Source organism: Ovis canadensis, chromosome 12, assembly GCF_042477335.2.
Source record: "Ovis canadensis isolate MfBH-ARS-UI-01 breed Bighorn chromosome 12, ARS-UI_OviCan_v2, whole genome shotgun sequence".
Lineage (NCBI taxonomy): Eukaryota > Metazoa > Chordata > Mammalia > Artiodactyla > Bovidae > Ovis > Ovis canadensis.
The window spans coordinates 62,602,240-62,624,906 of NC_091256.1; the positions used below are offsets into that span (position 1 = coordinate 62,602,240).

General features: G+C 55.4%; 1 protein-coding gene across 2 annotated transcripts; it reads right to left on the minus strand.

The window, feature by feature from the left end:
- Positions 1-4,238: 4,238 nt before the first annotated feature.
- Positions 4,239-22,200, minus strand: EFHD2 (EF-hand domain family member D2). Of its 2 annotated transcripts, XM_069546036.1 has the most exons (5): positions 21,799-22,200; positions 8,769-8,916; positions 7,148-7,282; positions 5,880-5,965; positions 4,239-5,625 (listed from the first exon to the last, which is right to left on the minus strand). In XM_069546036.1, exons 1-5 carry the CDS (start codon positions 22,104-22,106, stop codon positions 5,538-5,540), a joined length of 765 nt encoding a protein of 254 aa, XP_069402137.1. In that variant the 5' UTR covers positions 22,107-22,200; the 3' UTR covers positions 4,239-5,537. The 2 variants fall into 2 exon arrangements, with proteins under 2 accessions (XP_069402137.1, XP_069402136.1); XM_069546035.1 differs by lacking the exon at positions 4,239-5,625 and having other exon boundaries at positions 5,751-5,965; positions 21,799-22,199.
- Positions 22,201-22,667: the final 467 nt, after the last annotated feature.

The following is a 22,667-nucleotide window of genomic DNA, read 5'->3' on the forward strand; positions in this document are numbered from 1 at the left end:
GTTGTGAATGCTCAGAATCAGGTGAATGTCGCGGTGGCTGGGGCAGCACTTATAGGCACATAGGGGGTGGGCCCACCTCATCAAGGCCGAGCCACCACTTGGAAGAAACCTGTTCTGCCAAGGCCTTTTCCCTGACCTTGGGTGGTTGCTGTTTAATTTGGGCAGAGATGGAGCTGGCTTGGAGGCATGGATTTCCCAAATATCCAGACAGAGCAAACTCTTGCATTTGCAGGTATGGGGGCCCCATCACGCTGCCTGGCCTGACTCATTCTTTTTAGTTGTCATTTACTAGGCACCTACTCTGTGCTGGTTGTCATGCTCAGTAACTCTTGCAGTCCCTTAATGCTCCCAACAACATGCAGTAGATTCTCTTGTCTGCTGATTAAACGTGACAAAGCTGAGACTCAGAGGGTCAGTGACCATCCAGGGTCACACAGCTAGCTGTACAACAGGTTTGAAGTCAGCCTTTCAAATGTCAGCCTGCAGCCCCAAACTGCTATGACGCACCGCTTCCTTCTCTGTCTTTATCACTCTTTGTTTACTTCCTGGCTTTTTCTTTCTCCCTCATTCGACTAAGTCTGTCAGATCTTGGGGTTCCCCCTGCTCTGCAGCACCTTCTCCCCCTTGGCTGTGGATAGAGGCTGAGGCCCTGGCATACCCTGCAAGGTTTCGGTTGGCCAAATTCCTACTTGGAGCCAGCTTAGTTGTCTCCCTGCAAGGCCCTCAGTCTCTCGTTCTTTATTTATTATTTTTTAAAATATAAACTTATTTATTTTAATTGGAGGTTAATTACTTTACAATATTGTATTCATTTTAAAATGGGCATGTAGGATCAGATGAACTCTCGGGCTCTTTTCAGATCTTAGATTCCATAATTTAGATGTAAAGGTTGAGTGCTACTCTGGATGCCCCAAAATTCCACCTGGAGCCTCGGCAGTTTGGGTTCAGCCTTGACCTTGGAGAGTTGCTCTACTTCATTTGCCCTGAGGCCTGACTTCTCTTCTTTGAACTCCTCCATGTGCTGTTTGGAAGTTGTTTTCTGAGCTGGGCCTACTGGTCATGGACATTATTTAACCATGCTCTTTCACTGGGAGCAACTGGGCAGAGGTGGAAGCTGCTTCTGGTGCACGACTAGTGTGCATGGCTAGTGTGCGTGGCTAGTGTGCGTGGCTAGTGTGCACGGCTAGTGCCAGCCCCTCCTGACCTGGTCCCGACGCAGGGAAAACCACTGGCCAGAGGATGCCATCACTCCAGGGACTCAAAATGCCGAAAGTTCTGGTGGTGACACTTGGCTGGCTGACCTGGTCTTCTGACCACCGAGATGAAGAAACAGCCCCAGGAGGGCTGGTGAATATCTGCAAAGAGGTGCCCTGGGGGGTGGATTGCTGCGATTGGAAGGCAGAGGGCTTGGAGTTGGATTAACTTAAAGCTGTGCGTCTTGCTTGCCCAGACTGTGAGGCACTGACTCAGTAGGTGCACAGAAGCCATTCATTCCTTCATTCCTCCCACACCAGCTGAGCAGCTCCTGTGTGTAGGCTCTGTGCTAGGGCTGGGGCCACAGAGAGGATAACACCCTGTTCAGCTCTGCTGGAGCTCCCTGCTCGCAAGGTGATAAACGTTCCTTTGAACATACTGGGCCAAGGTCTGGGAGCCTCGAACAAGAGCGCGTTAATCCGGGGCAGGGGAGCTTGATGGGCGCAGGTGGGAAAGGGTCCATTTTCTGCAGATTGCATGTCCAAAATGAACTTGAGATTCAAAAAGATGCATGCAGCTCTATTTTCCCAGCAGGATTATTTACAATAGGCAAAACGTGGAAACAGCCTAAATGTCCATTGACAGATGAAAGGATAAAGAAGACATATATGCAATGGAATACCCTCAACCATAAAAAAAGAATGAAATAATGCTATTGCAGCACCATGGATGCAACTAAAGATGATCACACCAAGTGAAGTAAGTAGAAAGACAAATACCCTGATATCTAAACTATGGCATCAACAAACCTATCTATTAAGGAGAAATAGACTCACAGACATAGAGAACAGACTTCTGGTTGCCAAGGGGCGGGAGAGGAACTTTGGATTAGCAGATGTAAACTTTACGTATAGGATGGATAAACAATAAGGCCCTTCTGTTATAGCGCAGGGGGCTATATTCAGTCCCCTGAGATAAATCATAATGGAAAAGAAGATATAAAAAAGAATGCCTATATGTATATAACTGAGTCTCCTTGCTGTACAGCAGAGATTGGCGCAACAGTGTAAATCAACTATACTCTGATAAAAAATTAAAAATAACAACAACAACAACAACAAACCCCAAATGAACTTGAGGACTTGAGGCTATGAGGATGCTGTAACCCCATCTTATCCTGCTGGCCCTCGTGTATTCCAGGGCCTGGAGTGGGGCCTCCCAGGATGAGGGCACTTAATGTCAGCCAGCCACTCAGGGCCAGACTGTGCTGGAAAAATAATCAGGAGTGACTTGGCAGAGGCTGGGCTTGAGGGTGTGGGGAACGTTAGGAGAAGCGATGCCAAGGTTGGGAGTCAATGAGGACGCTGGTGAGAGCCTGAGAAACAGGGCAGGTGCCAGTATGGGGGCCCATTATTTTTAGTTGCTGGGACAGGACTCTCGGGTGGCAGCTGTTACATCCTGGGTGGGGCCCATTAAGCAGGCAGGCCTGGGGCTGGCAGCATTTCTCCTCAAAACCAAGTGAAAGTAGGGAGTTGGGGAGCTGAGTGAGGGATTTGGTGTTTGGTGCTGGGGGCTGGGACTTGGTGGTGGGGAGGCTTACTGAGAGGCCAGGACATGGTTGGGGATTGAGGAGCCATCTCCCTTCCCCACTCTTGGTCCCTTAATCCCTTCAGGACTTCTTATTCCTCTCGTGGCCCCTGCCTAGGCTGGGAGAGGGGGTTCTCATGGTGGCTAGGCTAGGGTCCCTCCCAGCTGCATCTGATGGTGGAGGGCCTGACGTGGGACCAGCGGCCCATGTATCTTACATTCCATGGGCTCGAGGCCCATGTCCATCAGCGGGCCACCTGGGCCGGGGCTCTGGGGCTAGAATGCCCTTGCCTGTCTGTATCCTCTCAGCTCTAAGACCATTTTGCTAGGATGTCAGGGCTTCTGATATTCTTCCCTTGGGAAGGCAACTGAGGACAATGCTTCACCCAACATGCAGTGTTAATGGCATCTCGGGCCACAGGTGGCACGTGGGGTGGCCTTTCTCAGGAAATAGCACTTCAAGGAGGAAGCCTTCTCCAAGCAGGAAGCCAGAGGCATAGGGCATCAGGCTGCTGTAATACCACGTATGTCCACCTGGGGGCAGCGATGTACAGCATCATCTCAAAATCCTGCCTGCCCCCCACCCGTCGCCGGATTGTACCTGGGAAAGGGAACACCCTACCTCGAAACCAAAGGGAAGACCTTGAGCGCTTAGCCCACCCTCACGTTGACCAGATGGGGAGACTGAGACCCAGGGGGAGCCTAATCTGTTCAAAGTCCTCTTAGAGGGGCACCCCAGCTTGTTCCTCATCACCCCACCATCCCAGTCTGTAATGGAGGAGGCTTGGAGTGTCTCTGAGTGTGAGGGAGTCTTGGCGGGGCTCCCGGGTGCATTAGTCCAGAATCCCTGTGGCCTTGGTGCCACTCCTGGTGCGTATCCTCAAGTGAACTTGGCAGGCAGGGTGGCTAAATGGGAAGGGACATGGGCTGTGGACTGAATGAGCTAGAGCCGCCCCATTTGCCTGGGTCTCTTGAAAACTTTCTGGGTCTGTTCTTATCTGAGAAAGACCGCCCCACTCCCATGGGCTGACTGTGAGGATTAACTGAGTTGATATCCTGACTTCTCTGGTGGTCTGGTGGCTAAGACTCCATGCATCCGGTGCAGGAGTCCTGGGTTTGATCCGTGGTCAGGGAAATAAATCCCACACGATGCAACTAAACACTTGCATGCCACAAGTAAAGATTCCAAGTGTGGCAACTAAGACCTAGCGCAACCAAATAAATAAGTAGATTTTCCTTTTAAAAAAGAGCTTAGATGAGTCCCTGGTGACAGCATGTGAGCATCAAACTCAACTTCTCCCCTTAGGAAGAAGTCCTGAGTCCCCTCTTCTCCCTGGCTTCTGCCATGGGAGCCACCTGAGCAAATGCTGCCCCCGTACCCAAGTGACCTCGCCCTGTCCACTCCTTTGCCAGCCCCTCCCTTCTCCCACCCCAAGAACCACACACACATAAGAATATAGAATTTTATCTTATTTAGTTAAAAAAAATAATCGTACCACCGAATGAAGAAGTAGCTTTTTTTTTTTTTTTTTTGGTGAGATGGGAGGAGAGAAAAAAAAAGCAATAAGCCCAAAGAAAAAGAACTTTTTATATTCATCTGTATAAACATATCCGCTAAGGCAAACGTAATCCAGGGCCAAGGCTGCTGCACGGGGGTCAGTACCTCCTAATTCCTGCAGATTCTAAGGCCAAAAAAATAAAACCTCTGCAAGTCCAACAGGAGTTGTCTGGACTCTTGGGGCATCTTACTAAAATAATTATCGAGTTTAAAAAGCAGTGACGCTGTCATGACACGCACAGAAAGTTGCATAACTGTGGCCTCGGTGGCCATTCACTTGTTTGGACTGGGGGACGGGCACAGCTTCACAACACAGCAACGGACAGACACGCACACACGTGAGCGCGCACATGGGGAGCCGCGTAGGGCCTGGCTGGTGGCACAGGCTTGGCCACGGCCCATCTGGGGAGGGACACGGGGCAGGGGGGCTGGGGTCCCCTTGCACCCTCAGGGGGTGAGTGTGACGGGACAGGTTCCCGTCGCTGGTGCCAAGGCGGTGAACGTCATTCGGGGAAGGATGGCGTGAAAGAGCCCAGCCAGGCCCCCTGCTCCCAACCACCTGGTCCGTGCAAACCACTTAAAGCACTTCTTGGACACCTCCTGGAGAACAGAGGCGTGCTGGTTTCCTTCCCCATGAAGGGGCCAAGCTCTCCTCCCTGCCCCCTCTTCTCCCGGGACCCTCTGGCTGCTGTGGGCCGGTGTGGGGTGAGGGGGTGACCAGGGACTGGTGTTTCTGCCCCCAGAGCCTTCCCGGCCCATGAGCCATGGCATGCCCGGCAGAATGTGGGCCCGTGAGGTAGATTGGCAGAAATGCCCCCTCACCCTGCCTGGCTGGGGCCCAGAGGGCTGGGGTTTCCATGTCAGCTGGGGGGCAGGGGGGTGGGCAGGTGGGCCAGGGCCTTGGGTCCCTTGGCTAGGATAGAAGCGCCCCCACTCGATTCCAGCAGAGAGAGGAGGCAGGGCTGCAGGAACAGGTGCTGGGGGTGGGGAGCCGGGTGCCACTGACCAGCTCTCTGGGGCTGTGGTTCTTGCCATCTGTCGCTCACCCAGTCTAGGGAGGGGCCCCAGGGCCGTGGGGGCGGTGCAGCCTGCAGGTGAAGGGCAGCTGGCCTCTGGGGTGGGGACGAGGTGGACAGGGGGAGGTGCAGGGAGGAGAGGAGTGTGTGTGTGGAGGGCAGCCCCCCCAGCAGGGCGCGCCCTAGAGCTGGGAGCAGGCGCAGCTGGGGGAGGCAATGGGCAGCCAGGAGGCGGAGGAGCAGGACTGGCTGGGCAGCTGGTGTCGCGGCCTCAGGAACAGCAGAGGGAGCGGGGAGAGGCCGGGCTGCTCTGGGAGACCCCCTCGACTGGCTTGTTCACAGACATCTGTAGCTTTTTAGCATGGTCCCTTTGGGCAGAGCCAAGGATCAAGCTGGGCCTCCGGTCTGCCCATCCTTGCCACCCTCGCCGGCTGGACCGGGCGCCAGAGCTGGGGCCACATGGTGGGGCGCAGCCTCGCTACTTGAAGGTGGATTGCAGCTCCTTGAAGGCCGCTTTCCGCTGCTTCATCTCCTCCGCCTGCTTCTTCCTCTCCTCTTGCTCTGCCTTGATCTCCTCCTCGAAGCGGCTGGACACGTTCATGGCCTGGACCTGGGATGGGGTCGGGTGGGATTCAGGTGGTCAGGACTGGAGGAGGTCTCTCTGGGGTCTCTTCTAGTTCTGCTCTGCCCTCCATCCCACCCCAACCAATGCTCTGCCTCCCACCATCCAGAACCTCGATTCGGCACTTCAGTCACCTCGCTGAGCCTCAGTTCTTCCATTTAGAGCCTGGTAGGGATTTAGTCGCCAAGTCGCGTCTGACTCGTGACTCCATAGGCTGTAGCCTGGCTGTAGCCAGGCTTCTCTGTTCATGGCATTTCCCAGGCGAGAATACTGGAGTGGGTTGCCATTTTCTCCTCCAGGGAATCTTCCCCCTCCAGGGGTTGAACCTGGGTCTCCTGCACTGCAGGCAGACTCTTTATCAACTGAGCTACCAGGGAAGCCCAGTGATTAATAACTGACCTCATAGGTACATGGAGAGGATTAAAAGAGATAAGATGAATTCAGTGGCTGTTGCAGAGTGTGGGTCCTGTAACTGGGAGCTTCTGATGCAGCTATTCTTATCCTGTTCCTGTCCTGGGAAGCCCAACTGAACCCGGAAACATCCCATCAATTCTAGAAGCCCAGAAGGAGGTGGGAGGAGGCCTTTAGAAGGAATGTTCTTAGCTAACATGAAGATGGGGAGAAGCAAGAACAGGCAGGAGCCTCAGGGCCCTGACAAGACAGGATCCAAGAACCATACATGTCCCCTCCACCTGAACCTGTGCCATGCCTGGAGTTGGCCTCTGGGGGCCATCACACTCCCTCCAGGCTGGGGCTGGCAGGGCTGGTGTCTCTGAGAGGCCCTGGGAACCAGTGCTATGTTTCTGGGCCTGCTCTGCTGTCTCTTGGTCCCACCTTTTAAAGCCCAGTCCTTTGTGGGTAGTGGGTTTGTGTGCCAGGGCAGGGCCATCTCAAAGTGGTCCTTGTTCCCTCTTCAAGAATACACACCTCTCACCCAGCCCTGGGGGAGAGAAGGGGGAAGCTGGAAAGGATCACAAGCTGGATGGGAGGGGACAGAAGCCAGGAATGACATGGGCCCTGATAGGCGTCAGTTCCCCACCTCTTGTCTGCGGCCTCAGCAGGGACAGGAAGGGGACATGCGGATCCTTCTGCTAACTCAGGGTCGCGGTGGATCCCAGACACCCCATCCTCAAGTGGGGTCAGGGCACCCCACAGCCCCCAATTCCTTACCTTGGCCTCAAAGAAGCTCTTGGCCCCCTTGACACCCTCGGTGGACACGTCGATCTCAGAGAGGCGGGCCAGCACGTGCAGCCCGCTGTCCTCCTGCAGCTCCCCGGCTGCTGCCTTGCGGAAGATCAGGAGGAACTGCGGCAGGGAGAACAGAACACTGATGTCATCAGGGAGAGAGTGGGCGGGGCCAGAGCCTGCCCACCCGCGGGCCTGCTACAGGCCTCCCTGGGAAGAGAGGTGCTCGCGGGCCTGGGAGCCAGAGGCCTGGGTTCTCCACTCTCCATGCTCCGTGTTCCTGAGCAGGCTGCTGGGCCCCTCCCTCTCTGGGCCTCAGTTGCCCATCTGTAAAATGGGAGGCTAGGTGACCTATCTCCTGTCCACCCCAGGACTGGGGCTCCTGCAGGCTGCTCTGCCCACGCTCAGCTCCCAGCAAAAGCCTCAACTTATCTCTTACCTTTGTCTCCACTGTTCTCCAAACCAGTCCACCTTAAATCCCATTTACTGAGCCCTGAAGGTACATGATTGTGCCCATTTTATAGAAAGAGTAAGCCTCAGCACCGGAAAGTCATGGAGGAAAAGACTTGAACCCAGGTCCTGAGTCCATACCATCATCGTGTGCTGCCTGCACCGTCCTCCCTGGGCCTCGGCTCCCCCAGGCGCCTGGGCCACCTTTCTCTTGCCTTGCCTCCTCTATGCTTCCAGCTAGCTCTCCAGGGCCCACCTGAGACCTGACTCTCCAGAGGCCACAGCTGGCATTTAACCCTGTGCTGCCCAGGGGGCCAGTGCCATTGCTATCTGGCTTGGAGCCTCGGTTTCCTCCTCCGGCAAACAGGTTCGCTCACGGCTCCCATCTCAGAGTGAGGCTGAGTGAGAGCTGGAGTGTAAAGTCACCTGGCCCAGTGCCTGCTCCTCTTGGACCTGCAGGCCGAGTCCCTGCTCCATCTGCCCCTTCTCCTCAGTCACAGCATCCTATTGTTTCACTCTGTGCATCTCCCCCTCTGCACGCCAGGACCCCTGGAGCACAGGGTCTTTCTGGAGCCCACATGGGGTCAGGGACACAGGACTTCCCTGATAGTACAGTGGATGGGGAGTCTGCCTGCCGAAGCGGGGCACATGGGTTCGATCCCTGGTCCAGGCAGTGGGGCAAACGGCCTGTGGGCCACAACCACCGAGTATGCGCTCTAGAGCCCATGAGCCGCAGCCACTGGGTCTGTGAGCTGCAACTACCGAGGCTCGTGCACCTAGAGCCCATGCTCTGCATCAGGAGAAGCCACTGCAACGAAAAGCCTCAGCGCTGCAACCAGAGGGCAGCTCTCCGCAAGCAGAGGAAAGCTCGCGCAGCAATGAAGACCCAACACAGACATAAATGAAAATCAATCAGTCAATCAATGAAATAAGTGCTCACTACATGAAGGAATGGATGGACCTTCTTCTCACTTAGGCATCTCAGAATCTCCCTGGGGACCCGTTCTACGATCTGCTGAAACCTCATTCAGCCAACAAACAGCCATTCAACAGTGGCTGTTCAAGGACAAGTAGCTCAGTGACAAAGCGGGGGTGCGTCTCTCCCCACCACCAAGCCCCCAACAGTGTTGCCCCCCACGGGGAGTAGGAAGCTTACCTCCCGGAAGCTGAGCTTGCTGTCAAAGTCCTCATCCACCTCCTTGATCATATTTTTCAGGCCCAGGTGGGTCTGGGGGGCTCCAAGTTTCTCCATCATGAGCTTTAGCTCCATCAGGTCAATGAAACCATCCCGGCCGGCATCGTACCTGTGGGTGCAAAGAGAGGCCTTAGGACATCCTGACACTTCATACCTCACCAGCCAGAGTGGTGATAAGCCAGAGTGCAAGGAGCCTAGGAGCTCAAAAGTCACCTCCTAGCGAGGAACTCAGCCAAGGCTGATTTGTGGTCCAGTGACTGCTTGGTTACCTCTGATGATGGGGAGCTCACCACATGGCCCAGCAGCCTCCTACATGTTGAACAGTGCCAACTTTTGGCCAAACCTGCTACACAGGAAAGCTGAAAACCACAGCCCCTATCTACTGAATGAGACATGACAAGCATGTAGGAAGAATTCACAATATCATATGGGGTACGGACTGGGAAGGTGGGCCCTGATGTAAGAACTCACTGACCATCCTTAGGCACCTCCACAGGCCCTCGAGGGACATCTTGGCTCCATATCTCCCCCCTTCCCTGTCCTCACCCAGGAGGGAGGCAGAAGGAACCACATGTCTAAGGGTAGGGCTCACAGGAGGGAGGGGACACTTTGAGTTTTCTGGAATGTGGCCTGGGGTGTGTTCAGGGAACAGCTTGCACAGGGGGCCTGCAGGGGGTACAGTGGTGGCTGGAAAGGCCTGGAACAATGATTAGGTGATGACTGTGTCTCTGCCCTGCACATTCCGGGTCTCTTTTTCCTACCACTCATGGCCTGGCAGAGAGACAGACAGGGTGAGGGGCAGAGTCTAAACAGCTTGCTTGACCGGCTTCCTTGTGGTAAGAGCTGGGGTCAGAGCTGCCCTCCGGCCCGGCCCCTGGTGGGGGAGGAGCTTGCTGCTGGTGCTGGGAGCACACAGCCTGGCGGATGTGGGCGCTGTTCCCACAGCCCAGCCAGGCCCTCTTATCGTCAGCCAAGCAACTGCCCTGATTGCCTCCTGGTGGGTGGGGGAGGGTCATCTCAGTGTTGGCCAAGTGGGCCTCCTGAGCCTAAAGACCCTTGTGCAGTCCTCAAGGCCTCACGATGGCTGAGTGACAGTGCTGGCGACAGTCATATGACACAGAGGGGCTGAGCTCCAGAACCTTTCTGCAGACCAGGAGTTCCTACATGAACACTCATCTCATTTCTGTCCCCTCTTCAAGGGCTCCCCAATTCCCTTCCCCCCCAGGTATACTTCACACAACTATGGACATCTGATAGCAACCAGCTTTTGAAATCTTATCTTTGTGCTGGGAAATTTACCTACTTCATTTTACTTAATCCCCTTCATTTAAAACGAAGGCTCAGAGAGGTGAAGTGAGCTGCCCAAGGTCACACAGCAGTAGAGGAAGGAGCTGGGCTTCTATCCCACGTCTGGAGGGCTCACAGACTTGCCCACTTGCTGGGCCCAGCCCCCCTCCACACGTCCTGGGGCTGCCAGCAGAACAGAGGAGCGCTGAACAGAGCATTTGTGCGAGAGGTATAAATAGTTCACGAGCAAGTGAGTCAGTGGTTGAAAGTGACGCAGCACAGGGAAGACAGGTCTCTGGGAACCCTGCAGGAAACACAGGGTCCTGAGGCCTCTTCCACGACCATGGGGAGGGGCGGCTGGAGTTCGGGCAGTGGCCACAGCCAAGGTGGGAACAGATAACAGAGAGGGTGCAGGGGAGGATTGTGGGACTTGAGAAGGTCAGGAGGACCAACGATCCTGTGGTCCAGACTCCACTTAGAGCTGGAGGGACCCTGTGGGGGGCACAGTGGAGCCCCTCATCTTCCATCTTTGGTCTGTATGCCAGCTGGTAACAGGCGGGGTGGCTGCTCCTTGAGCCTTGGTGACCAGTACTGGAGCGGCCCAGGAGGGGAGCAGCCAATGACAGAGGAGCCAGTCTTTCCAGGGTCAGTCATACGGATGCCCCTCCTTAGTGTCCCTGAGAAAAAAAAAGGCCTGGCCTCTTTCTGAACTTGGGCTCCAGTGACGTTCGGTGATGACATGTCAGGGCTGGAGCAGATGGCCTGGGTTCTAGGAGACGTGCCAGTGAGCCTCCCGCAGAAGCCAAGAACCCCTGGTATGATGGTGACCCTTTTGTAGGGTCACTGTGGGGACTGAAGGGGCTCATACGTGACAAGCACTTAGCACAGCTCTGGCTCCAGAAACGGCAGCTACCAGCACTATCCTGAGACTTGGTTACATTTATGAAGCTCCTACTATGTGCCAGGCAGTTTCTCTCCACAACCTCTATGCTCAGCAATCCTGGGAGGTCAGTTATGGCCCCACGGGACTGATTAGAGAACAGGGACTATAAAGGTCTGGGCACTCGCCAGGGGTCCAGCCCCCCATCCCTGTGCTTCCCACACTTGACTCCACCACTCCACTAGCCTCTCCTGAGTCTCAGCTTTATTTATTGCTCAAGGGTTTCTCCTGCAGCCAGGGGTGGCTCAGTTTCAGAGGAAGTGCAGATAAAGTGTCCACACTTGGACAGAAACGAGGGCTCTGGATCTCGGTCTCTGGCAGCTCCCAGGCCTGTCTGGGCTGCAGCTCAAACCGCGCCTGAACCGCTGTCTGCGTCAATCAAGCATCAATCAATTACCGGGTCTGGGCTCCTGCCCCCAGGAGGACAGTGCTGGCCACAGTGCCGGAGGATCAGCCACCAAGAGGAGATGACAGAGAGCAGGGAGAAGCAGGTGCTGGGGTGGGAGGTGGGGCCCCAGAGGTGGCAACACTGGAAACAGCCCCCGTCCCCGGGGGGCGTGGACATCCACCACATGCCCTGGGCTCTGATGTGGGCGGGCTCTGGGTCATTGGATCAGCTAGATTCTTCCTAGGTAAACCCTGGTTTGTGCTCACAGCATCTCTGCTGAGACTGACCCGAGTCCAAACCCCAGCTCTGCCATCTGCGGGCTAGGTGACCCTGTTCAAGTCACATGACCCCAGGCGCCTCAATTTCCCCATTTATACCATGGAGATCAGACCCATCTCAGGCTCAAGGCAAGGGTTAAGAGAGGATCCATAAAGATTCTGAGCACAGAGGCTGGCCCACAATAAGTACTTAATTAATACACACTAATTACAGTACCACTGCTGAATTATTATTATTGTTAACATCTATGGTTAAAATTTGAGAGTAAAGGAGAATATGGATATATAAAATAGGCTTCCCAGGTGTTGCAGTTAGTAAGGAACTTGCCTGCCAATGCAAGAGACGTGGGTTCAATCCCTGGGTTGGGAAAGTCCCCTAGTATAGGAAGTGGCAACCCACTCCAGCATTCTTATCTGGAAAATCCCATGGACAGAAGAGCCTGCTGGGCTACTGTCCATGGTGTCACAAAGAGTTGGACATGACTAAGCCCATACTGAAGCTGAAGGTCCAATACTTTGGCCACCTGATGTGAAGAGTTGATTCATTAGAAAAGACCCTGACACTGGGAAAGATTGAAGGTAGGAGGAGAAGGGGACAACAGAGGACGAGATGGTTGGATGGCATCACCAACTCAATGGACATGAGTTTGAGCAACCTCTGGGAGATGGTAAAGGACAGGGAAGCCTGGCGTGCTGCAGTCCATGGGGTCACAAAGAATCGAACACGACTGAGTGACTGAGCAACAACAAAGCCCGCACACATACGCACACACAGATATAAAACACCTAGTACGTAATATGTGCCTAAAACCTGCTAATTTGATTATAACAGCTCTATTGAGAACTTTTAATGTGCCAGATACTAGTTAAGTACTTTGTACATATAAAAGTAGTGATAATAATAATAGTGGTAAAAAATACTATTTCTCCCCCAGTCCTGATTCTGTATGGCTGGGAGGAAATGCTTGCTGTAGACTGGCCTGGAGCTAGGGGGTGGACAAGATGAATGAGGGGTCCCACGAGCATCTCCCCTGAAGGTTCAACTACTTCCATCCCTAAGCCCCATTAGGCTGGATTCAGAGACCCTGCCACTAGGGGAGGTGGAGAGATATAGTCTTTTGCTCTCTCACTGGGCAGAGAGAGAGAGAAGCCCCAGTCCTAGGTTACCCTCCGGCTCCTCCTCGGACAGAGAGGGAACTGAGAAAGGGGGAGACGGTCACTGTGCCACCAGCAGGAGGATGCCTGGCAACCCAGGAGAGAATGGTGTTAGTCGGATGCTAGGGAACAGGCATACCCCTGGCTGGGGAGACCCTCTCTTCCAACAGCCCTTTCCCTGAGCTGGAGCTGAGGCTACAGGTAGCTCAGAGGATCCAGGCAAAGACTCTGTACACAAGATCCGTCTGGATGCCTGGTCTACCCGCTTCATGTCACGTAGGGGAATTGGGGCCCAGCGTGGGTAGCAAGCAGCCCAGAGTCACACAGCTGAGATCAGCAAGATTCCAAAAGCTGTAAACTTTCCTCCCTCTCTACCTGCCTGCTTCCCTCTTCTTCGTGGTCCCATGAGAGGTCCTGAATTCTCAAGCCTGCAGGGCTGAGAGCAGAGGCTTGGGACCTGCCCGGGAGGACTGACAACAAAGCTCCTGGGCTGGGAGCTCAGCACTTTCCTCCAGCACTGGAGGGAGGCTGCTGCACCTGGCACTGTGCCCACATTCCTCCCTCCCTCCCCCTGAACAGTTCTCCACAGGGAGGGCTCAGCTGCCGCTGCCCAGGATGCTGGTGACAAAATCCCCTCCCATCTGTCCTTGAAAGTGGAGCAGCGGCCACCACCCAGGCAGACTTTGCCCCTTTGGGCTGCAGGGCTTTCTTGGCGATTGCTCCTCCCCCGCTGGTTCTGATAACCTGGAGTTATGGGGCTGAGCAGCGGCCGGCTCTGATAGTGTGCAGGGCCTACCCCTATTTCATAACAATATTATCATTAGTGGCTCCTCTTGGCTGAGCACGTACTACGTGGCAGGCACTACCCCAAGTACTTTGTGTCAGATCCTCTCAAGAACTTGGTGCTGCTGCTGCTAAGTCACTTCAGTCGTGTCCGACTGTGCGACCCCATAGACGCCGTCCCTGGGATTCTCCAGGCAAGAACACTGGAGTGGGTTGCCATTTCCTTCTCCAAAGAGCTTGGTGAAGCAGGCATAAACATCCCCATACAGCAGACGAGCAGACTGAGGCTCAGGGAGGCAGTGACTTGGCCAAGATCATAGCTAACAAGGACATACCTGACTATCAGAACCCTGGCCTGAGGAAAAACATGTGCTTTTAACTACTATGCTATGTTCTGATGCCTATAGACCCTGTAACAAAAACTTAGGTTGGGAGGGATACTGGAGGCCACCCCACTGAGCATTCGTGAGGGTCAGATCCCCTAAAGCAGCTTTCCTGCTTGAATACCTCTGAGGATGGGAAGCTCACTGCTTCACTGAAACAGCCCATTTTGGCTTTGTAACTCTATTAGAAAGTTGCTCTTTCTAATATGACCCTCCCCATTGGCCAGCTGTGCTGTACAGTCTGATGGCAGAGTGAGGAGCCATCAGTCACTGCACAGGGGGAGAGGGCAATGGCTTGGGAGCATAGGGGACCCCAATTCTCTCCCTTCTGGTTCCCATCCCTTCCCAGGCCTTTGCTGGTGGTCTCTCTGCCCATGGGGATTGCCAGGAGGACAGATAGAGTGGTGTTTATGGACCACTGAGCCCCCAGGCCCACCTGACTTTGGCCCCAGTATTCACAGACCTGGTCTCCCATCCTGTCTGGGGAGGCCTCAGTGGCTCCTAGGCCTCTACTCTTTGTCCTGAAATGGGAAGGTAGGAAAGTTCTAGACACCAGGGAAATTCTGGCCTTGCTACTTGTTACAGCTGGGTTGGCCCGGCCCGCCTCCTGGTACAGGCAGACACCCACAGGCTTGGTGATGACAGTTCGGTAGTGCCCATCCGTTCCTACACTCCCCCACCCCCAGACTGCCTGACTCGGGTGGGGAAAGCCCAGTCACTCACCACTTCCTCCAGCCCTATCTTTAGAGTCTGACACTCGATCTGTTGCCCTGTGTCAGCGAAGGAGAGGGTGTGTGAGTGTGTATGGGTGAATGTGTGGCCAGGGTGGGGCTGATGCTTCCCCTATGGCTTCCCAGGGAGTCCAAGGATCAAGTGGGTGCCCCCCCTGACTGATGGCAACCTGCTGGGGGCTGTCAGGGCTCAGATGCTTAAACTCGGGTTTAAGCGTCTCTCACTGAGCCCCACCCTGGGAGGACAGCTCCCTCCACTGGTAGCAATAGCCGTGGGTCTCCCTGCAGCCTTCTCTTAATAATAATTATTATTATAACAGTGATTGCAAAGGACATATACCAAATGTCTCATATAACCCAGTGTTTATTACTTAACTTAATCTTCCCTCTTGTTATTGCCTCACTCCTTAGACTCAGGAACAGGGCAGGGAGACGGTTATGGAGTGGCCCAGTGCTTCTTAAACCTTAAAGTGCATACCTGGTCAGTCTTACTAAAATGCAGACTCTGATCCAGTAGGCCTGGGGTGGAGCCTGAGAGTCTGGATTTCTAACAAGCTGATGAGGATATGCTCCTAATAGGGTCCCATGGGAGGAAAGGACTTGGAGTCAGAAGGATCAAGTTCAAATCCTGTCTCTGCTCCTCAGTCATAGAAACCTGAGACTCAGTCTTCTTATCTGTGAAATGGGTGATGACCATCTTACAGGACGTTGAGAAAGAATTAAACAAGAGGTAAAGTTCCTGGAATGGAGCAGCCCCAGAGGTCCTCTCTCTCCACACAGCTCAGGAGTCCCCAGGCCTGGCTCTGTCTGGTTGCACCTTTCTGGCCTAGAACCCTCACTTCTCTAGAGTCCTAAAAAAGCGAAAATCAGCCAAGGAGAAGACTGCTGGGCAGACAGAGGGACCTCAGTTGCTGGAGGGCATGGGGTTGGCTTTGCAAGGCCTGGTCTCCTAGAGCTGAAGCTAGGCCCTGAACCCAGAGGCACAGACAGAAGGCAGGAAGGCACAAACCAAAAGGGAACCGAAAGTCCCAGGGGGTTGGGAGAGGAGAGGTGACTCAGAATCAGAAGGGAAGTAGGAGAGCAGAGGACAGGCCCGAGGCCAGAAAATCCTCCCTCCCCAGAAAGCCAGGCTCCCGGCTGCTGTAGGTGCAGGACCCAACCTCTGAACCCCCAGAGGGTTCCCCCTCCCTGTCCCCCAGACACAAATACCACCCTCACTTGGCCTTGGGAGCTCCCTGTAGGCAGACCTGGTTCTAATCCTGCCCTGGCCACTTATTATAACCTTGGGCCTTGCTTTCCTCATCTGGGAAATGGGGAGAATGACAGCACCCACCTCACTGGGCTGGTCTGAGGATTCAATTCAGTTCCTGAAATAATACACTGGGCTCCATGGGCCTGGTGGCTCCATTTAACAAGGAGAGGGCGTGGAGGCAGGGGGCTGGCTATGGAGGGCTGACATCATGGCATCCTTCAAGAGAACTTTCAGTACTCCTCGTAGAAATAAAGAAACAGAACCTGACGTTTCCAGCCCTGGGGGTCCATCCTCTCTCACTCCTAAAGACCCCTCTATGCCATTGCTCTTCATGAGACTATAAGCTTCTTGAACAGAAATTTTATTTTTCCCTTAATTCTCTGGAACTTGCATACAGAAACTTAACAAAAGATGATCAAAGGAGTGAACCCTACATTTTTCAAAAATGTCACCTATGTTTTTAATAGCCCACCAGCCAGACATGATGGTGGACTCTTTACAAAGGCTCAGGAGTTTTTTTTTTTTTGGCCACACTATGCAGCTTCCAGATCTTGGTTCCTGGGCCAGGGACTGAACCCAGGCTCTTGGCAGTGAAAGTGCAGAGTCCTAACCACTGGATCACCAGGGAGTTCCCCAGGACTTTCTCAACTTAATCCTCAGGACTTTCCCAGGCAGGTTCTTTAGCCCCAGGGGAAATAGACTCTGAGCACCCACCCGCTGGGCAATGGCATACAGTTTTGTGTCATCCCCGGGCTGCTGGGTGCTCTTCCCTTTTTTCTGCCACCTGCCTTCCACGTAATTAAGTGATAATGAATTCGATTCCCCATTTTTGTTATTTCCCAAAGCCATATGTAGCTGTCAATCAAAGCTTCTGTTCCGCAGGAGGGAAAGAAGGTTCTCATGCTGAGGCCCGTCACTTAGGCCCAAAGCAAGAGGGCTGTTGCCAGCCTGGCAGGCTGGGCAGCTCTGTGGGGGGTAAGTGGAGGCAGCCAGTGGCTTTTTGGAGCCATCTCTGCTCCAGCCACCACTGCCAGGGCTGGGACGGTAGTGACAGGAACTTGGTGAGGACTTATTCTATGCCAAAACCAGGGTTAAACACTTTATAACAACCCTGGGAGGTGGGGGCTATTGTTCTCCCTGTTCTAGGGTGAGAAAGTGAGGCTCAGAAGGGTTTATGTGTCTTGCCCTAGGGCTCACAGCTGGGATTCCAACCCAGCTTAAGTAAGTAAGTGAAGTCACTCAGTCTTTGCGACTCTTTGTGACCCCATGGACTGTAGCCTACCAGGCTCCTCTATCCATGGGGTTTTCCAGGCAAGAGTACTGGAGTGGGTTGCCATTTCCTTCTCCAGGGGATCTTCCTGACTCAGGGATTGAACCCAGGTCTCCCGCATTGCAGGCAGACGCTTTACCCTCTGAGCCAGGGTAGCACACTCCAAAGGCCCAGCCACTAACCACTGCACCAGACGGTCTCCCAGAAAGGACAAGGGGGCTGTGCTGGGGGGCACGGGGGTGGTGCTGTGAGCTGCAAAAGCCTGAGGAGACACCAGGGAGGTGGAGCAGATGGAGGGGAGGGAAGGGTGGAAAGAAGAGAGGGGCACTGGCTGTTCTGACGCAAGGGGTCATGAGATGAAGTGGCTAGGGATGAGGCTGGGCCGGGCAGGGAACTAGGGCATCTTCCTCGGATTCCACAGCAGGTTCAGAATTACATGGCTGCCTGCCTCTCTGGCAGGTCTCAGCTTACAAAACCCCACAGAGCTCCAGACAACAGCCCCAGGCTGTTGCCAGCCCAGAGGTGGCTGCCTTGAGGCCCTCTGGGGCCACACCCTGCCCCTTGCCTGGAGGTCTCCAGCATTAGTCACTCAGTCTGACTCTTTGCTACCCTAGACCCTATGGACTGTAGCCCGTCAGGCTCCTCTGTCCATGGAATTCTCCAGGCAAGAATACTGGAGTGCATTGCCCTTTCCTTCTCCAGGGAGGCCTTCCCGACCCAGGCAGGACCCTAAATGAATGAGCAGACAGAGGAGGGGAGAGGGTGGAGTTAGAGGTGATGGGAGGAGCCTGAGGGAGCAAGGGGAGGAAGGACTGAGAGTCAGGTGCCTCCAGGTGCCTGGCACTGTGCCAGAGCTCTGTGTGCATCACCTGCCTACAGCCCGTCCCTGAGAAGCAGGGACCACTGTCCCCATTGCATAGATAAGGATGCTCCGGTTCAGTCACTGAACATCTCCGCATGAAAGTCACTACGCCTTCCTGGGCCTCAGTTTTCTCTTCTGTAAAATGGGGAGAAGGGTTGATGACAACCCCCCAAGGTCTCTCCCAGATGGAAACTACCAGGAGTGTAAGGTCAGTGATAGTAGAGAGCCTGTCCATCTTCCCTCTGCCTGCTTTCTTCTCTCTCCATCTCTACCCTGAGGAAGAATCTGCTAATGACCACTGAATGGACGAACCAGAAGACCCCAGAAGGCAGTTCTGTCATCCAGACAGCTCAGGATTGCTCAGACATAAGGAGGTCACTGCTGAATCATCTTTGAGAATCATCTGTCATTGTGCTCCTTTTACAGATGGGAAGACTGAGGCCAGGGCAAGGGCGGGCATACTAGGTAATTCAATAGCAAAGCCCCGCTTCCTATCTCCTGACCTCCAAGGCAAGTTCAGCTCCCAGTTCCCTCTGCCATCTCCTGTCTCTTGCACTCTGATCTGGGGGACGGTTTCCCAGGAGGCCTGAGCTCCCCTCCCCTCTGCCATGGGGGCTGCAGATCAGGGTGGAAGTCTCTCGGCAAAGCCCTGGCTGTGATCCTCCAGCCCTGCTTGGACCCAGGAGGCTGCAGCCCCTCTTGGATGGCAGAAGCAGAACGGGGGTTTTGTCTTCCATGAGAGCCTGTCTGTTGGCTGTTCACAGCCGGGACTCGGCTGGGCTGGGCTCGGCTGGCACAGTGAAGCCTTGTTTCCTTGAATACAAAATCTGCCGCCTTCCCTCCTCCTCGCCAGGGCCCCCCGGCGGGCAGCACTTCCTTCCCTAGAAGTCCAGCTCCCTGGCCCCTTCCTGCCCCCCTACCACATCCCTGCCAAGCAGCACCCCATCAAGCAGCAGTGGTGCCAAGAGGGGGCTCCAGGGGTTCAGCTCCACTCAATTTTCACCAAAGTATCCCTCGTCAAACTCATACAAAAAACAGCCTCCATAAAAATGTGAGGTTGTTCTGCAAATGCAGGTTCACGATCACTCCCTAAGCCACGTGCTCCCTCTAACCAAGCTGCAGCTTCCCATTTAGTGACAGTGTTAGTCGCTCTGTCATGTCCGACTCTTTGTGACCCCACTGACTGTAGCCCACCAGGCTCCTCTGTTTATGGGATTCTCCAGGCAAGAATATTGGAGTGGGTTGCCGGGCTCTTCTCCAGGGGATCTTCCCAAGGATCAAACCCAAGTCTCCTGCATTGCAGGCAGATTCTTTACTGTCTGAGCCACCAGGGAAGCAATCCCAAGTCCCTGCTCATTTGGCGTGTCTGGGTTCTCCAAACTGTTCCTTCTTTTTTAATTTTCGTGGGGGTAGAAGGGATGTCATGGAAGCCCAAGAGAAGGAGGTGGTGGGTCCATGTGGGGGAAAATCAGCCATGAATATGGAAGGGGTGCTGGGTGATCGTCCCTTTGTGGAGGCAGACATCTGTGATGGGAAACCCAGGAGGGAAGAACATGAGTTCTGGAGTCACAGACCTGGGTTTAGAGCCTGACTCCATCATTTTCTAGCTGTGTGTTCTTGGCAAGTTACTTCACTTCTCTGTGCCCAGACGGCCCAACTGCGCCACAGTGGTGATGACAGTTCTATGTCACGGGGTGCTGGAAGGAATGGAGGAGCGCCTTAGTCCTTGGGCACTGTGAATACAGGGATCAAGCAGCAGAATAATCTCTCCTATACTTCCCTGTGGCAGGTGGGAGGGGGGCAGCAAAGTCTACAGGGAAGTTGCCCTCTATTAGGTCTGGAATCCTGGAACTCCTACACTTCTGATAAGGCCAGTTTTGATTAGGAAAAAGCTTGAGAAGAACTCCTAAACCAAGACCCTGGAGGCAAAGGAGCAGGCTCCTCAGGGACCAGGGGTGTCCGTGCAGAGGCCTGGGGTGGGGTTAAGGACTCAGTTCTGCCCCAGGCTGACCCTCGGAAAAAATTATGGGGTTCCCAGCCATCCAGGTCTGAGAACCAAAAAACCTCTTCCCTACAATAAGGGTCAAATGCAGAAGCAGCAGCCGCAGCAAGCAGTGAGAAGTGGGAAAGAGCCTTTCTCAAGCTGGGGGGTTGCAAAACACCCTGGGCTTCCTGCTTGCCGCTGGGTCACACTGCCCCAGCCTGCCCCCACCTCCTGCCCCAGCCAAGGTGGCTGCCTGACTTCCTCACCTAAGACTTGACCTCAGGACTAGTCTACCTTTTTGGATCCATTTCCAGACCTATTCCAGATCACACCCCCGGGGCTGTTTTGCCCGCCAGGGGCAGGGGCAATTGGCTACAGGAGGTGGGTGGGGAAGAGTATCAAATGGAGGGGGGTTGAGCACCTTCACGGCCCCCACCCCCACCAGCCCCCACACTGCTGGGGGGCAGTGCATCTGACTATCTCAGTCCCAAGAGGGTGAACCCATGTGTGAACCCGAAGGGCATCAGGAAGTTTTTCTCTCCAGTCACTAAAGAGATTTAAAGTTTTTTTGTTGGGGGAAGGGTAAGCCCATAGGCCTGAAAGTACCTGTCCAACCTGCTGAGGCCATGGGGTGTGGAAAAAGGGATGGAGGAAGGGCTGAGGTGAGAGCACCAGCCAAGTCAGATAGGAGGTGACCCTCTGCGGGGAGGGCAGAGGTCACGCAGTGGGGGAAGAGGGGAAAGGAGAGATGGGGCCTTCTGACAGAAAGCAGGGGGCCAGTGACTGCAAAGCTTCAGGGCATAGTGGGTGGTGAAGGCAAGAGGAAGGGGGTCACCATCTGGAGAGGGAGGAGGGGGACAGTCCTGACCGGACTATTGGTGGTGGGGTTTGTACAGACCTGTGGAGTAGAGGGCAAGGAGGAAGGGGTCCCTCCCTAGGGAGATCACCTGAGGGTCAAGGGTTGGGGTCCTGGCTAAAGGAGTGGATGGGGGTAGAGTTGAGAGGGACTGAAGGGTCTCTGACACAGTTTGCTGGTAGATTCTGAATAAGTGCAGGGAAAGTGGGGGAGGGGTCTCGGCCCAGAACCCACGTTGAGGGGGATGTGAGATAAGCGGAAGAAATGAAAAAACCCCAGCCAGGGAAAGGAACGGTCACCTTTGTTGAGGCGCTAGAGGGTGGGGTGGCTGTTTCTGACCCGCGTTTGGGGTGGGGGTTGGTTGGGAATTCAAGTAGCTGAGGAGGAGGAGGAGGCCGAGGCCACGGGGCCCCCAGTCTCGTGGTGCGCGGGTGTGGAGAAGCATCACTAACAAGACAGGGGTCCTAGGCCAGAGATCCGAGCTCTCCAGACCCACGCACATGGTAGCAGTGGGGGCTCGCGCTCCTCTAGAAGGAGCCGCGGGGTCCCCCACTCCGTATGCGGGCGGGTAGGGTACCGGGGGCAGCGTCACCGTGAGAAGGGGTCGCGTGCCAGGGGCCGCGGGTCCCCAGACCCATAAGCGTGGTGGGGAGGAGGTCCCGAAGCCTCGTGACTATCTGGAAGGGATCTGGGGTCCTCGCCCCTGATGTGTCAGGGATCGGGGAGCTCGGCTGGCCGCATGGGTCCTGGGACCGCGCGAGGTCTCAGGAGCCGAGGCCGGCTCGCGGGGTGGGTGGGGAACAGGGTCGAGCGGGCACTCACTCCTTGAACATCTTCTCCATGTCCTTGATCTGCTTCCTGGAGAACTCCTTGAACTCAGTGTAGGGGTTGAAGACGCGGCGGCTGGGTGACTGGGGCTCGCCGATGCCCTGGTTGAGGTCGGCGCGCCGCAGCAGCTTGGCGCTCAGCTCTTCGTCCGCGCTGCCCAGCGCCTCGGCCGTCTCGTCGGGCGCTCCAGCTGCCGCCGCCGCCGCCGCCCCGTTCAGCCCGGGCTCCGGGGCCTCGCCGCCGCCCTCGCCCTCCATCTGCAGCCGCCGGCTCAGCTTGCTGGCCAGCTCGTCCGTGGCCATGGTGGCCCGCGCGGCGCTCTCCTCGGCCCGGCGTCTGCTCGTCGCGCGCCCGCACCGCCTCTGGCCGCGCTCTTCCTCTTCCTGACACTCCCCACCGCCAGGCACCGCCCCCGAAGGTGGGACTTACGCCCCTCGCGGGGCCCGCCCGCTCCCGCCCCTGATCTCGGCCCAGCGCAGCCCGCGCCTGCTCCGGCTCGGTAGCAGCGGCTCAAGAGTGTCGGGAGCGCCGGGCCCGCCACCATACCCTCCCCCCCGCCCCCATCAGGTTGGGGGACGCCGTGGAAACCCATCCCCCGCTCTCCGTCCTCACTGTGCCAACTGAGGGGGAGAGGTCAGGCCATCGAGGCGGGAAGGAAGTTGGGGGTCCTTCCCTGCAGTTTGGGCGTGGGTCTGGGACTCAGGGGGGCGCCGCCCCCAACCCCTTCTCTGGAATCCCCCACGCCGTGAGGTCGTAATCTCGTGCCAGCGTGACACCCTGTCGGTTGCCATGGAGACCACTCGATGTTACACACTGGCACTCTCCATGAGGGTTGCGGGGCTAACGAAGAAGGTGGAGTGCAG